The sequence below is a fragment of the Gymnoscopelus braueri genome, assembly GCF_963280865.1.
Source record: "Gymnoscopelus braueri genome assembly, chromosome: 7".
NCBI classification, from domain to species: Eukaryota; Metazoa; Chordata; class Actinopteri; order Myctophiformes; family Myctophidae; genus Gymnoscopelus; species Gymnoscopelus braueri.
Window position 1 is genome coordinate 6,095,072 of NC_137608.1, and position 15,046 is coordinate 6,110,117.

A 15,046-nucleotide genomic window follows, 5' to 3' on the forward strand; every position below is an offset into this window, starting at 1 on the left:
ATGGCTTATTTAAAATGAGATCTCTGTGCACTCTCAATGACATTTAAGGTTGCGTTTTTTTGGGCTTGTTTCTAAAGTTTAGTTGCCCATTTGGGCTTCCTTCCTAATGTTGTTTAAACCAGTGGTTCCCACATGTTTTCCCTGTCAAGCACCCCCAGATTAATATGTAATTGTCCACGGACCTCCATCTGAAAATATTTTGTGCCAGGGACCCCCATACAAGATTTGTGTTGTTAAAATGTTTCAAAAATATTCAAAATATTTCACTTTATTCTCAATATTTGTTTTAAAATAACGGATCTACAACCTCACAACGTGCTGCTGTGAGCCTGTAAAGCTGCTATTTTCAAATAGCCGAAAGAAAATATATGAACCTATATATTTTTTATTTATGTCACATATCTGTTTAACATATATGCACGTATATGTTTCACATAATGCGCACATATGTTAAACATATGCACATATATATTAATGTATTAGTTCACAGAATTTTACAATTTATGTCTATGGGAAATCTTCACATGTCAGTTTCGGCCCAAATATGGATCTGCCAGATCAGTTGTGACCAAATATGTAGGTCCATGACGTTTAACATCTACTAAAGTAGAATAATCTCAGTACGTTACTAGCAAAGACATTAACCACGTGAACTTGTTCTGTGCAGCTAATTACCACATTCTGCGGAAAGAGTTGGTGTTGTAGAGAGGAAAGGGAGGGAGGGAGCCAAGTAAAGATTACAGGTTTGAGAGTCAACATGCCTAGGTCCCCGTGGCTGTGAACTTCAGTCTTCTCAAAATGATGTTTAAGCTGATAGTGTTGCTGGTTTGCATGCAGGTCTCACTCCCTGCACCATGTCCGGAGACCTCTCCACTGCTGCTTGGTCCTCAGAGGGTGGAGTTGAGTTCCAGTGTGAGCCATGAGCAAACTCTTAAGGAGAACCCCAACGTTTGGCCTGGCGGTCAGCATCAACCTGAAGACTGCGAGTCCTCCCACAAGGTAGCTGTGATCATCCCCTTCAGAAACAGAGATGAGCACCTCAAACGTTTGCTCCACCACCTCCACCCCTTCCTACAGCGGCAGCAACTGCACTATGGGGTGTACGTCATCAACCAGCATGGAGACGGGACATTTAACAGAGCTAAGCTGATGAACATCGGTTACGCAGAGGCGCTGAAGGATTATGACTACGACTGCTTTGTATTCAGCGACACAGACCTGATTCCAATGGACGACCGGAACACATACCGCTGCTTCAGCCAACCCAGACACCTGTCTGTAGCCCTTGAAAAATATAACTTCGATTTACCATATCCTCATTTCTTTGGAGGCGTAATTTCGATGAGTAAAGAGCAGTTTTTGAAAATCAACGGTTTCCCAAACAACTACTGGGGAGCAGAGGACGACGACATTTACAAGCGGATTGGGTTTAGAGGCATGTCCGTGTCACGTCCTGACAGAGAGGTAGGGCAAATCAAAAACATCCCTCATGCGAGAGACAAAAACAACGAAGACAACCTTGATGCATGGGGCCATCGCGGTCTCCTTAGCACACATCGGACCATGACAAGAGACGGGATCAGCTCTCTGTCCTACAAGGTGGTGAGGACAGAAAGAGAGCCGCTGTACACCTACGTCACCGTGGACATCGGCAGGTGGTGGTGACACCGAAAGGAAAGAAATGGAACAGAATCAAATCGATGAGTGGAAGAGCAGCTGATTTGAGTGTGAACAAAGGAGAAGAGAGATGAGGTTAAAGAGCTGGTGCCATGGTTCTGCACTTTTTCTGTTTTTCATGTGTCTATGAGGTTGATAGAACTTCGTTAAACCTCCTGTTGTTGTTTTTACGGGCAATGGTGTCTTCTCTGACTATTTTGAGTTTCTTCCTGGAGGCTGAAACCTTGAGGGTCAAACGTGCCAATACAAAAACAGCCATTTAATGACGCAGTAGAAATATACCCTCCCCCTCATTATCATAACACAACAGCTGTGTGCTTGGCTAAGAAAAAGCATGTGTAGCAACGTAGCAACAGAGGGGGGAAGGGGGCAGGGACGTGCAGAAGGATTTGGAGAGGTAGGGGCTGGAATTTGAAAAGGGCACCTATTGGATTTTTTAAAAACGAACAATTACCATACTTTTAGGCCAGAAAACCTGATAAAAAAAAAAACCACATTCGCCGGTTTTCGATCGCCAATTTTTTATTGAGTGGCCATTGTCGCCCGTTTTTCTTTAATAACACGGGCTAGGAAGGTCGTTAAGTTAACTTTGAGCTGCATCCAACACTTTCCGTCGGCCTTACCGTATTAGGCCGCTAGGGGCAGTTGAAATTATTTGTTTGGTTTATTATTATTTATTTTTTCAGTCTGGAGAGGGCACTTCTTTAGCGACGGGTAAAAGGGCAAGGGGCTCAAGCCCCCTTTCATGTCTATGTGTGCAAGTGCATGGAGGGGGGCATGGGTCAAAGTAAACAACTGTCAAGAGCCATTGATCATTAATTTGAATCAGCTGTGTGGAGGGAGATGTTGTTAGGCAGACTAATATAACCCTTTCTGATTTGTGTCAGGTTGTGTTCCCACATTATTATTGACTGACACGGATCACTCAAATTAATTGAACGAGTGACAACAGGAAGTGATTCCCAGAATTCATGCAAGGGCTCATGGGACATTGGAAACTTGTGGACAGACGCTCGACAAAGTCGGATGCACCATGGTGGTAGGCAGGCACTTTATCCCTGCGCTACCTGACGCTATTTTTGTAATTTTTTAAGATTTTATTTTTTGAATTTTATGCCTTGATTTATAGGACAGTAGACTGACAGGAAATGGGGAGAGAGATGGAGTGACACACAGAAAAGATCATCGGGATCGGGACTCAAACCCGCAACACGCTGTAAGGCTGGCATTGCAGCCTAGGGTGAACATTTCTTTAAATGTTTTTCTTAAACTTTGTAATTATTAATTAATGAATGTATTATTATTATTTTTTTATATATTTCTTTAAATGTAGGAATCGGGGAAAAAAATGTGTTGTGAGCTTGCTAATGTGAGCTTGGCCAAATTGTACTTTTGCTTTGGCACTCTAAGTATAATATACCTAAGTATAATATACTTAGGGTATATTATTTTGAAGCCAATTCTTTTTACTCTAGCATGATAAATCGCGGGTAGGTCAGTATGTCGCCTACTTTGCCCATTCAATGGTCTGATAAAACGTGATAATGTCCCATTCGATGCATTGACAGCATCCGAATGGGGGGGCCTGGGAAGCGTGCTTGCACAGTACATCAAGCCGCCTCACGCTACAGAAACAGGAGATATAGGCTCCTGCCCTATGGGCCACATGGCTTACTTCACTTGTAACAGATGTTTTTTTTTTATATTGTGGTATTGCTACTTTTACTTAAAAAAAATATCCGAGTACTTCTTCCACCTCTGCTGTCAATCTCCGTTCGGAGCGAGATGGATCCAGGTCAGATATCAATGGAGAGCGTCTCCGACTTTGATTGATATTGGCACACAAAGCGTGTAAATCTGTCGCCCTTTATTGTCGCCTTTTGTGGGATACGCGGGGCTGCAGAGATAGGACAATACACTCATGAGCACCCTAGGGTTCGCTTTTTTGTGTCCTTGTTCCGAAAAAAAACAAAGGCGGAGAATGTGAAAGGCGCAGTAATTAAAATGTCATTAATTTGTGGGTTCTTATCAGGCCCCCACAGACAGCTTTTAATGTAGGCGTTCGGGGGGTAGGGGGACGGGGGGTAGATAGGGCTCGTGTGTGCCTAGACGGCGCCATATCGTCGCTGTCAGGTGGAAACCTTGTATGTCCAAAACTGTTACTTTTCAGGAAATGCAAAAAAATAAACGGTGTTCCAATTGATCCAAAGTAAAAGTATCAATACCACAATGTAAAAATACTCCATTACAAGTAAAAGTCCGGAATTAAAAATGTACTTGAGTAAAAGTACAAAAGTATTGGTGTCAAAATATACTTAAAGTACAAAAAAAAAAACTCATTATGCAGAATGCCCCGTTTCAAGTTTTCAAATGTATAAAAATCATTTGTAGATCAGCTATTTTCAAATGGCCGAAATGTATATAGGGCTGAAGTGGTTAATGTATGTTTTGTAATAATAATCAAAATCGACAAAGTAATTAGTAACTAAAGTTTTCAAATACATGTAGTGGAGTAAAAGTACAATATTTGCATCCGAGATGTAGTGGAGTAGAAGAAAGAGTATTGGAAATTGGAAATACTCAAGTAAAGTACAAATGCCTCAAAAAAGTACAGTACTTAAGTAAATGTACTTAGTTACTTCTCACCACTGGTCACAAGCTCCTGTTAATAAAGTTTATTGGTTCAATATTTATAAAAGACACAGACACACTTTCAATTTCAAATTTAAAAAAGAAAATACAGAAAAAAGTAAACTGACAAGAGTAGTGTCCTTAATGCTGCATTTCATTACACCCTAATGGCCGCTGGGGGAATAGTTGGCGCTGTTGCGCACATTTCTATTTATATTAATCTATATATATATATCTATTAATATATACATAAAAATAGCCTTTCTATTAATAACATCATTATAAATAGATTTAATCCGAATAGGTATATTTAGAATTTAATATTAATAGGTCATGTGGTGTTAGTGTTTTTAAAATAACTTATGATAGCCAAGGTGTTTGGGGGTGTGTTCTATTATGTATATGCATTGTGGGTAGGGGGTTACTATAAGGTATATATAGGGAAGGGTATGGGTGTTCAGTATCTGCTCTTACTCTCTCATTTTGTATGACAATATGGCGTCTAAGAATGTTGAAGGTACGTCTGATACTGATCTTCATGCTAATGTTAATGATGTAATGCTCGATGGAAATATTTTTCATGCTCCTAAAAAGAAGAACGGTGGAATCCGTAGATGTACTAGGAGTAATGATCATGTATTACATATAGTGTACGACGGTGAAGATAGGTGCGTATAGGATTGCTATTATAGATATATGATTATAGACTGTATTCTAATGTCTGAGGGGGGGGGGGGGGGGGGGGGGGGGGGGGGGGGGTGGGCCAGAGAGGACTCTAGAGCATACGCATCCTGATATGTATAAAAAAATAGAATCCTATTTGCTATACAGCGGTATGATATGGACTACCTGTAAGGAGTGTTCGATCAGATTGATGAACCAATCCCCGGAGGATGTTTCAGTTACGAATACAAATACATCAGGAGAAAGATTCTTTACGACAATAATACGTATAGTTACTATGATACTCTGTATACCGATCCTTTGCTGTGTGAATCGAGGGTCAACAGAAGACTCGATTTCTGATGAATCTCAATAAAAATGGTAAATAGTGGGGGGGTATTTTTTTTTTTTTTTTTGTTTTTTTTTTTTAAATTATTTTATATGTATATTTGATTATACATATCACCGGATATTAATTATAAATATAATGTACATGTTTTATCCAGAACAATGTACTCATAACATGTGTGTCTCTACAGATAATGAGACTGATTATACGGCGTCTCATTTAGAGGATGATACCGTCACCGCATGGATAAAGGAGTATGGACAGACCAATGGACAGCAAAATCGGTCATCACCGCTCACTCCAGAGCATTGTGACACATCGCTATATACAGATAAGGATCAGCGTTTGGGTCCTGAGGAAATTTCAGTGTTGAGAGGAGTGTTAGGATGGCTTACTGAGACGGTGATTCTGAAGAAACTACAAGCAGACTGTTATGGTTGTAAAGTCAACCATCCTAGTCAATTGCATCATCCATGTATGAACGAACAAGATTCTTTTTATTTCGAGAGACATTATGAGGACATATACGCTAAGGTGTTTAAACCTTCATTGAGTAATGCTTTAGAGTATGTATTGTATACATTATGTGGAAAAGAGGTGTCAGCGTATAGAATTCTAGGAGCAGCCGATGTTATTATGTGTGAGTGGATCTCTGAACCATATATTATAGAGAAGCTGCGAGATATTAGAGATACCCTCGTAACATATAAGATTCAACCGGTCGTGGTGGAATGTGAACATAGATGGGCCGAAGCTCCTCAGAAATCACCATACCAATGGTGAATATAATGGGGGGACAGGTTAGTGTTGCGGAATGTGTTTACGATAGACTTATAACCCTTATTAATACTGTAATTGAACAGTATATAAACCCTGGTGTAATTATATCGTTGCCACAGGGGTATGATATTTTTAAAAGTCATATTCATTATGTAAAAACTAATAATACTACATATAAAGAGTTAATAACACAATATGTTAATCGTAAGGTTTGTGTTATTAATGATATAACCGTAAGGGGTGTAGTTGATAGTTTTTATGATAAAAAACAAGGAGATTCAAAAGGATTGGGGTATGTTGTGATTATGTGTGCGTATATAGTTGATATGAGTGTCTTAAAGTATCAACAAGGTACACATGATTGGTCTATGCGTAATGTTGTATATGTTGTACAGAGGATGATTGATATAGATGAGGTATCGTGTACATTGTATATGAACATGATTGATAACGGTATATGTTTTTAATAATCATGTAAATAAAAAGTATGTGTATCTATATAATGTATTCATTGATGTTCATGGTGTCATGATGGAAGGAGTTTTACAGAAGATCTATTATGATGCGGGTAACCCTGGAGGGTTAGGCGGGGTATCCAGGTTGATCACAGCTGTGAAAACAGAGGAAGGGGTTACCCCTAAAATAACAGAGGTTAAACATTGGTTAGAGAAACAGGATGTTTACACCCTACACGCTCCAGCTGGGAGGTTTTTTCAGAGAAACAGGGTGTTTGTCAGCGGAATAGATAGACAATTTCAAGTCGATCTAGTGGAAATGGGGGAATATTCTAAAGAAAATGATGGAGTACGTTATCTTTTAACATGTATAGATGTATTTTCAAAATATGCATGGGTTAGACCCTTACATAATAAGACAGGGGCATGTGTCACAGAAGCCTTTAAAGACATTTTGAGCGAGGGGCGGGTCCCTCAAAAATTACAAACGGACGCTGGAAAGGAATTCTATAATAAGACATTCCACCAATTGACGAGTGACTATGAGATTAAGCATTTCTCAACGGGTAATGAGACAAAAGCTAGCATAGTGGAGCGTTTTAACCGTAGTTTTAAATCAAAGATGTGGCGATACTTGACATCGGTCAATTCACGACGATATATAGATGTTCTACAACAGTTAGTTGAAGCGTATAACGGTTCATACCATAGATCCATCAAAATGACCCCCGCTACAGTTAATAAGGATAATGAGCATGTAGTGTTCAATAACCTATACAGGTCTAAGAATAAGGATACGATTAAATTTAAATATAGCATAGGAGACACTGTACGTATGTCTAAACATAGGGGTGTATTTAGGAAAGGGTATGAGCAGACATTTACAGATGAATTCTTTAAAATAAAAGAATGTGTCCATAGGATCCCTCCCGTATACAAGCTGCAAGATACAGCGGATGAGGACATACAGGGTACATTTTATGAAAAGGAGCTCCAGAAAGTTATTATAGATGAAAATAAAGATTTTAAAATAGAAAAGATATTAAAAAAGAAGAAGAGGGGAGGGCAGAAAATAGTATTAGTGAAATGGCTAGGATGGGGTGATAAGTTCAACTCTTGGATACCTGAAGCTCAAATTATTGATCTAGCATAGAAGATTGTCATTATATGAATCCTTTTTAAAAGCAGGGTGTCTAGAATATATATGTTCATAAGGGATCAGGAGGTTGAGTAGCATACAAAGGTGTATATACATGATGGACGGTCAAGGGTTCTATATAACCCTACCCAGTAATGCTTCTATTGACGTATATCCGAATAATAAGATATGGCATTATAGAACCAAACTATCAAAACCTATTACCCTCAAAGAGCCTTACGAAGTGGGTTTAATCGAGTTACAATACCCACGCAATTGGAATAGTTTCCCTGCGGAGGATGGTTGGATAACCATTATTGACAGTAAATCCAATGGAGCAGGCCCGGTGTTAATATTACCCCCGGGGGTATATGGTAGTGTACATAAGATTATTAAGGAGATAAATATTTTGTTACATGGAGATAGTAGTACAAAGAGGTTAACCATACTGTATAATGTTATAAAAAACAGGGTATTTTTTAGTTCAACTGAAGGAGGATTGTGTATAGTGTTTAGAGGTAGTCTGGCAATAATTCTAGGATTTAAACCGGGGGTTCCTTTTGAAATACCTACATCAAAAGAGGCAAAACGTGTTGCTCCGCATCCTGCTGATATATACGGTGGCTGTTATAATATATACGTCTACACAGACATTGCAGATTATCAGTTAGTGGGTGACAGTTATGTTCGTCTTTTGAGAAGTATAAATATCACAGACGAAACCAAAGACATGCCACATAGTGTGTACGACAAGCCGCATTACACCGCTTTATCCAGATCTACGATAGGGGATATCGAGATATCCTTAAAGACCGATCAAAATCTATACGTTCCATTTACATACGGAAAGGTGATTGTTAAATTACACTTTAGACCTATTAGACATAGATCATAATGAGAGGGTCTCCTCATATTAGTAATGATGGGCGTTATATGGCCTATTATACAAATCAAGCAGGATCAGGATTACCGGGGTTTACGGGTTCAGCGACTCAATACGGCTCAGGGTTAGGGGGTATGTTTAGAAGTCTTTTCCGGTTTGCAATGCCCCTTCTAAAGACTGGATTCAGTATAGCTAAGCCTCATCTGAAAACAGCTGCTAAGAGTTTCGTAGGCGATGTGGTTACCCATGTTATGAACAGACCTTCAAAGCAGAAGCAGGAGGGGTCAGGTTTAATGTATCATAATAGGAGAGGAATTAAACGACCCCCAAGACCCCATTCTCATGGGCGTGTCCTGAAGCGTAGAAAAAAATATAAAAGACCCAGGATAACACATAAAAAGAAAACGAAGGCTAAACGATGTGTCAGAAGGATCACTAAACCATCAAGCAGAGACATCTTTTAACCCTGACCCTACATCCATCATGTCGCTGGTCCATAATATGTCTGAAGAATGCGTTAAAAGCGAGCTGGACCTTTTCACAGTACCGATGACCCAGACTTCTATAGATAGAAACACTTACCTTCAGATAAATCCTGTGTCTGCCATCACAGATACGTCTCCAATAGAATTTTATATCACCGGCTCCTCTGAGGACTATATTGACCTGAATAATACATATATACATATTCAAGCTAAAATCACCAATGCAGATAGAACGAACCTGGCTGTTGATGCCCAAGTAGGATTTGTTAATTACCCCGGATGTTCATTATTCTCGCAGGTTGATATCATGCTTGGGGATACACTCATTACACATTCATCTAACACATATCCATACAGAGGCGTGATAGAGTGTCTATTAAATTACGGTGAGGACACGCTGACCAGCCAGTTCGGAAGTGGACTTTTTATTAAGGACACCTCGGGGCATATGAACGCCACTAATCCTGCAGGGGATAACAAGGGTTTGACCAAGAGAGCCTCATATACTGCAGAGAGCAGAACAGTGGACATAATAGCCCCGATTCATTCGGACATGTTTTTTCAGGAAAAACTGCTGATATCCGGCGTTGACATTAAAGTTAAATTCATCCGTGCTAAAGATGAATTCTGTCTGATGGCTACAAGTACAGTTCAGGCCCCTGTCGCCCCTACTATTAAAATCTTTTCGGCCAGTCTTTATATAAAGAAAGTAACGGTGGCCCCTGGTGTACGGTTGGCACATGCCAGAGCAATCACTCAAACAAATGTAAAATACCCTATTGATAGAGTGTGTTTAAAAACTGTTTCTGTACCTAATGGGTCTAGGGTTTTTAATCAGGAGAACTTATTTTTAGGCGTAGAACCTAAATTCATAGTAATCGGTTTCGTAGACCATGAAGGTTTTACAGGTGCTTACGACAAGAATCCGTTCAATTTCGCGAATCACAATGTGGAGTTCTTAAATCTACTTGTAAATGGTCAATCATTCCCCGGGAGACCATTTCAACCAAATTATAACGAGGGGTTGTATGGTCGTGAATATTATCAGATGATACAAGCTACGGGACGTCAGTTGAAAGATAGAGGATTGATTATTAACCGTAAGGATTTTGGTAGTGGTTATGCATTATACTGTTTCAATCTAGCCCCAGACGAAAGCTGTGGTCAGCATGTATCGTTAATCAGATCGGGTAATGTTCGCATGGAAGTTAGATTCAGGGCCCCTTTAATGCGCACGCTCAATATGATATGCTATGCGATTTATGATTCAGTTATTGAAATCTCAAACCGTAGACAGGTCTTAACAGATTATTATTGAGTATTATCCTATACCATAATGAATACGATAGAATTAACAAGCGTTCTTAAAAAGAAGGTTAGGAAAAACATACATTTCATGGGTGTGTTAGCATCGGACCAACTCCCAGATAATATCATCCATATCCCCAGTATGGCTATTGTTAATACTCAACCATCATCGATGCCAGGATCGCATTGGTTAGCCATTTATATCACAGTTGATAGATGTGGTTATTTTTTTGATTCGTATGGACACTCACCTGTGTACCCTGAATTCTCAAAAGATATAAATATCTTTCTACAGAAGAATTGTGTGAATGTGTTCTATGCTACAAGACAGGTTCAGGATGATATGGCCACCACCTGTGGTGAACATTGTGTATTTTTTCTATGTCATATACAGAAGGGGTACTCTTTTAAAAAAGTAATGAGTATGTATGGACATAATTTACATTGTAATGATGCCATGGTGTGTACGTTTGTTAGTAGAATTCGCCCCCGGATATGTAAATACCATGATTTTAGCTGTGTTCAATGTGTACAATATGTGAACCGGTGAATATGATGTATGAAATTTATGTATATATATATATATATATATTTTAGTTTATTTTTTCTTTTAAAAAAAAATAAATGTTGTAAAAGTGATGTAAAATGATTTATACATATGATCTGCAACAATGAAATAAATACACTGATATTAATTATTTCTAATGTGTCAACTTTATTTTTGTTGTTACACAGGAAAATACATATACAGACAATCAATATAAATACATTGAAATGAAATCATATCTTGTATACATTCATGGTGATTGATGTGCAAATCATGTTGTCATACAGTGAAAAATATATAACAATAAAACAATAAAACAATAAAACAATAAAAATAAAATAAAATTAAAAAAAAAAAAAAGATAAACAAGAACAAATCAATCATAGGCTACCCATTTTGGTGAAGGGGTATATTGGGGTTGACGTCTACCCTTGACTCTTTTCATCGGGGTGTGATCCTCGTTAATATCCAAAGATCTTTTAGTATGAGAGATATCATCACTAATATCAGAAGACCTTTTAGTATGAGAGATATCGCCTCTTTTTATATCATTAATAGATTGTCTGATCATGTTGTTAGGGACTCCGGACAGAGGTATATTCAGGACAGCCATTTTTTTCAGAAACACTGACCACCCGGGGGGTCTTCTATCAACAGACACATTATGATGTGAGGTTATGTGCCTTAGTAGATCAAAAAGATGAGTACCTTTTAAAATAACTCCATCAATGATTATTTCCCCGTGAGGTGTCCATGATATATCGTTTTTAAAATGAGATAGAGTGTCAAATATATGCATAGCGTTCTTTTTATTCTTAACAGGCATATGATTTGAAATTTCCTTTAAAACAGTGTCTTCCTGGGGTGTAATGATATTAGGGCTAGCAACATCCCCCAAAGGAGATTTGTCACCCCCTGGTAACATCAATGTCAAAGACCCCGTTTCAGCCTCCCCACGTCTAACCATAGCCAAATACCTCTGTAAAACCGTAGTATACATTTTTGCTTTTGTATAAAGATCTGTGTCAGGGGTGTTAAGTACACTGGTTATAGCCTTATCTAATTCATTCTCAACGCTTTGTCTAATAGACACAGGGGGTAATGACGATGATGATGATGATGCATGTTTTAAACTATCAAGCTGGTTCTGTGGAACCATATACATTTTTTGTACATGGTCCATATCGATGATAAATAAAATTAATTAAAAAAAAAATAAAAGAAATAATGATTATCTCCGTGAAAAAAGGTCGGATATAAAAGGTAATGAAGCAGCTAGTAACAGTGGAAGAAAACCACCTCGTTGATTAATAATTCTCTTCTTTTTAGCAATATTAATACGTTTATCCGCTATTAATCTAACCAGTCCTTTTTTCTTCTGTAGCATGGTATATTGTCTGGCTGATAAAGGGATATGTCCCCGGAGGACATTGAGTGCAATTTCACACAGAGCGTTCAGAAAATCAGGACTTGCATTATTCAAAATAACACGTCTGGTACTGAGTGACGATTTATATAACCTCTCCAGTAAGGATAAATTTCTACGAATGAGGGATGACATAGTTATGTCAAGGGTTTTCTAGGTATATACACGACTGATGTGTCTGATAACACATTTGATCTGAGACGAAACTGTTCATGCGTGGTTGTTTTAAAGTCTACAAGTAAATACCCGTATGGTTGACTGGTTGCATCATGATAGGCTTGTAAAAAATACTTCGTATTTCCAGGGTACATTTGTCTGGCTAATAACATTATCTGATTTTTGTCACGGGCTGTTTTGAATAAAACTAAGTAATTAGCGTTCAAACTTATGGTTCTACTAGCCTTGCCCTGTATGAATAAATTCTGTAGCATGTATATACAACTCAGGTTCCTATGATGGACGTACTTTGTGAAAACATTCTGGATTTCCTGGCTCTGACATGCAGAGTCCATAACATCGTCTATAATTAATAAATTATGTACATTGGGAGGCAGAAGATTGTCATCACATAAGGAATCGGGTATACCCTGTACAAAGTTTATAGGTCTGATCAACAGCAACTGGTCATACAGAGGTTGCCAGCATGAGTAAATATATACAATATTATCAACTTTAACGGAGATAATCTTCTCAGCATGTTCAATTATATCTTTTACAAAGAAAGTTTTTCCGCTGTTTGACGGACCGGCTATCATCATGCTAAAAGGATGTTGTAACTTGGTTTGAAAACCATCAGCATCTCTAAAACCTCCTCTACTGATATCCATAAGGGAGAGTGGTGAAATCAGAGAATACTCGTCGTTTATCATATACAACCCGTACCTTCTTAATAACTGTGGCGTTCTTCAATTGCAAGGTGTTCTTATTCTTAGTTATGGTATGTGTTTCTGCAAAAATGCATTGCTGATCATCCTGATTGGTTACAAATGCAGTGACGAGTTTTTTCAACGCATCGTGAGTTACGATGTTAGAGTTCTTGGCATTCAATGTAATACCTTTCCATTTAACAACAGTCTTGTTGTTACGAGTGATATACGCATAAGCCTTTGGGCCTCCTGACACATATTCAATAATATGGTCTGTGGGTTCACCGTTTCCTTCACTTAACTCGTCTGTTAAATCACCTAGATAGGGGCCAAGTGGAGGCTCCCATTCACCTAGTTTTGATGTGAAAAGTACAGAGTCTGTGTCACAGTAGACTGCCCTGGGTCCTAAGGCATCTAAAAGATCATACAGTTTCAGTCTCGCGTATGCGGTAGTCATCGCTCCAATAAAAACATTTACATTGGACATCCGTGAAGCAGTAGGATTGCTATGACTATACTGGACCAGAGCTACCGCAGGATTCAAATAGCAAAAATGTTTTACCACATATGCGTCGTTAAACATAAATTTATTAAAATCTTGGGGGTCGGTTATTATCTCGGTGATAGGCTTATCAGGATTCATGCAAAAACGCCCCCAGAGAGAGTTCAGTAACAGCTTGTTACAACTACGCATGGCCTTATTGACACATATCTTTTCTTTGTCTAGTTGAATACCTTCACGGATTAAATAATCGTGAATGTATTTCTCTTTTTCATCATCGGTGGTCACATTGACAGGATACCCAGAGGCTTCCTGCTTGCATTTTAGAAATGTCTTTACATATCCTTTGAATAAATCAGTGGACTGTTGGGTAAAATGCCATACCTCATCGATTGAGTTCAGTATATAGCCTTTTTCAAGAGCTTTCGTGAGTTCAAAAGTGGCCCATGTACCTGTCAATTGTCGTTCCTCAACAGTATGAGAACAATTAGTGGTTTGGTTCAACTCTTCAGCGCAGGTCCTACACAACGGAAACATAAGCTTCCCGTGACATTTTACAGGCAATACAGGATGATACAGACCCCCTGGAGGTGAAACTGTACATTTCACAAAACCAAAATAATCCTGAATAGGCCCGAAATCGGATAGGATGACCATCGGGTGTCCTATAGGGTAAGGCATTGTAGCCTGAACAAAAGGATATAATGATGTGAAATCTACGTACCGCAGATATAGGATATCATGCTCTACTCGTTGGTATAGCTTCATAGCATTAGTCCTGCCCCCAAACAATGCATCCCTTGGATCAAGTCTCTCTGGGTGTTTGTAGATGGCCATAAATGCCATTACGTCAGGGTCTGTCTTTTTCATGCGATGCCAATCACACTCCCACATCACCCTGGTAGTCATCTTGTAATCATGTCTAAGGGCCATACATTTACCCTCGAACTGATAGTGTAAGAGTCCGTACGTTGTCTTGGTAACAGGGTTGATGAGGCTACGATTAGTATAACACTTCTTACATCCGTGAAAAAAACAACCTGCGAATTCTGAGCATGTATTAGTATCTGCCTCATAGCCGTCCACATAATAAGGCCCGATTTTACGTTCTCCAAGGTTCAGTGCGTGTTGTATATCCAATCCCTGAATATAGCGTAGATATTCAAGCCACTGAATCGAAACACTGGAGAAAGCCTTGTTCTGATTATTATACATGCCATTATATGTCAATGCTATGGCATCCTTTGGTAAGAATAGAGTCTTGTACACAGCCATACAGCTCGACGCTAATGTGGTATATTTGAATGGATCAACTTGTGTACACTCCATGAATGCA

At 38.8% G+C, this 15,046-nt stretch overlaps 1 protein-coding gene across 1 annotated transcript; it reads left to right on the forward strand.

Moving 5' to 3' along the window:
- Positions 1 to 798: 798 nt before the first annotated feature.
- On the forward strand, positions 799 to 1,665 carry LOC308088209 (beta-1,4-galactosyltransferase 1-like; the record flags this gene model as incomplete). The annotated part of the gene is made up of 1 exon (XM_080432617.1): positions 799 to 1,665. One exon carries the CDS (start codon positions 799 to 801, stop codon positions 1,663 to 1,665), a length of 867 nt encoding a protein of 288 aa, XP_080288743.1.
- Between the last annotated feature and the right edge of the window lie 13,381 nt (positions 1,666 to 15,046).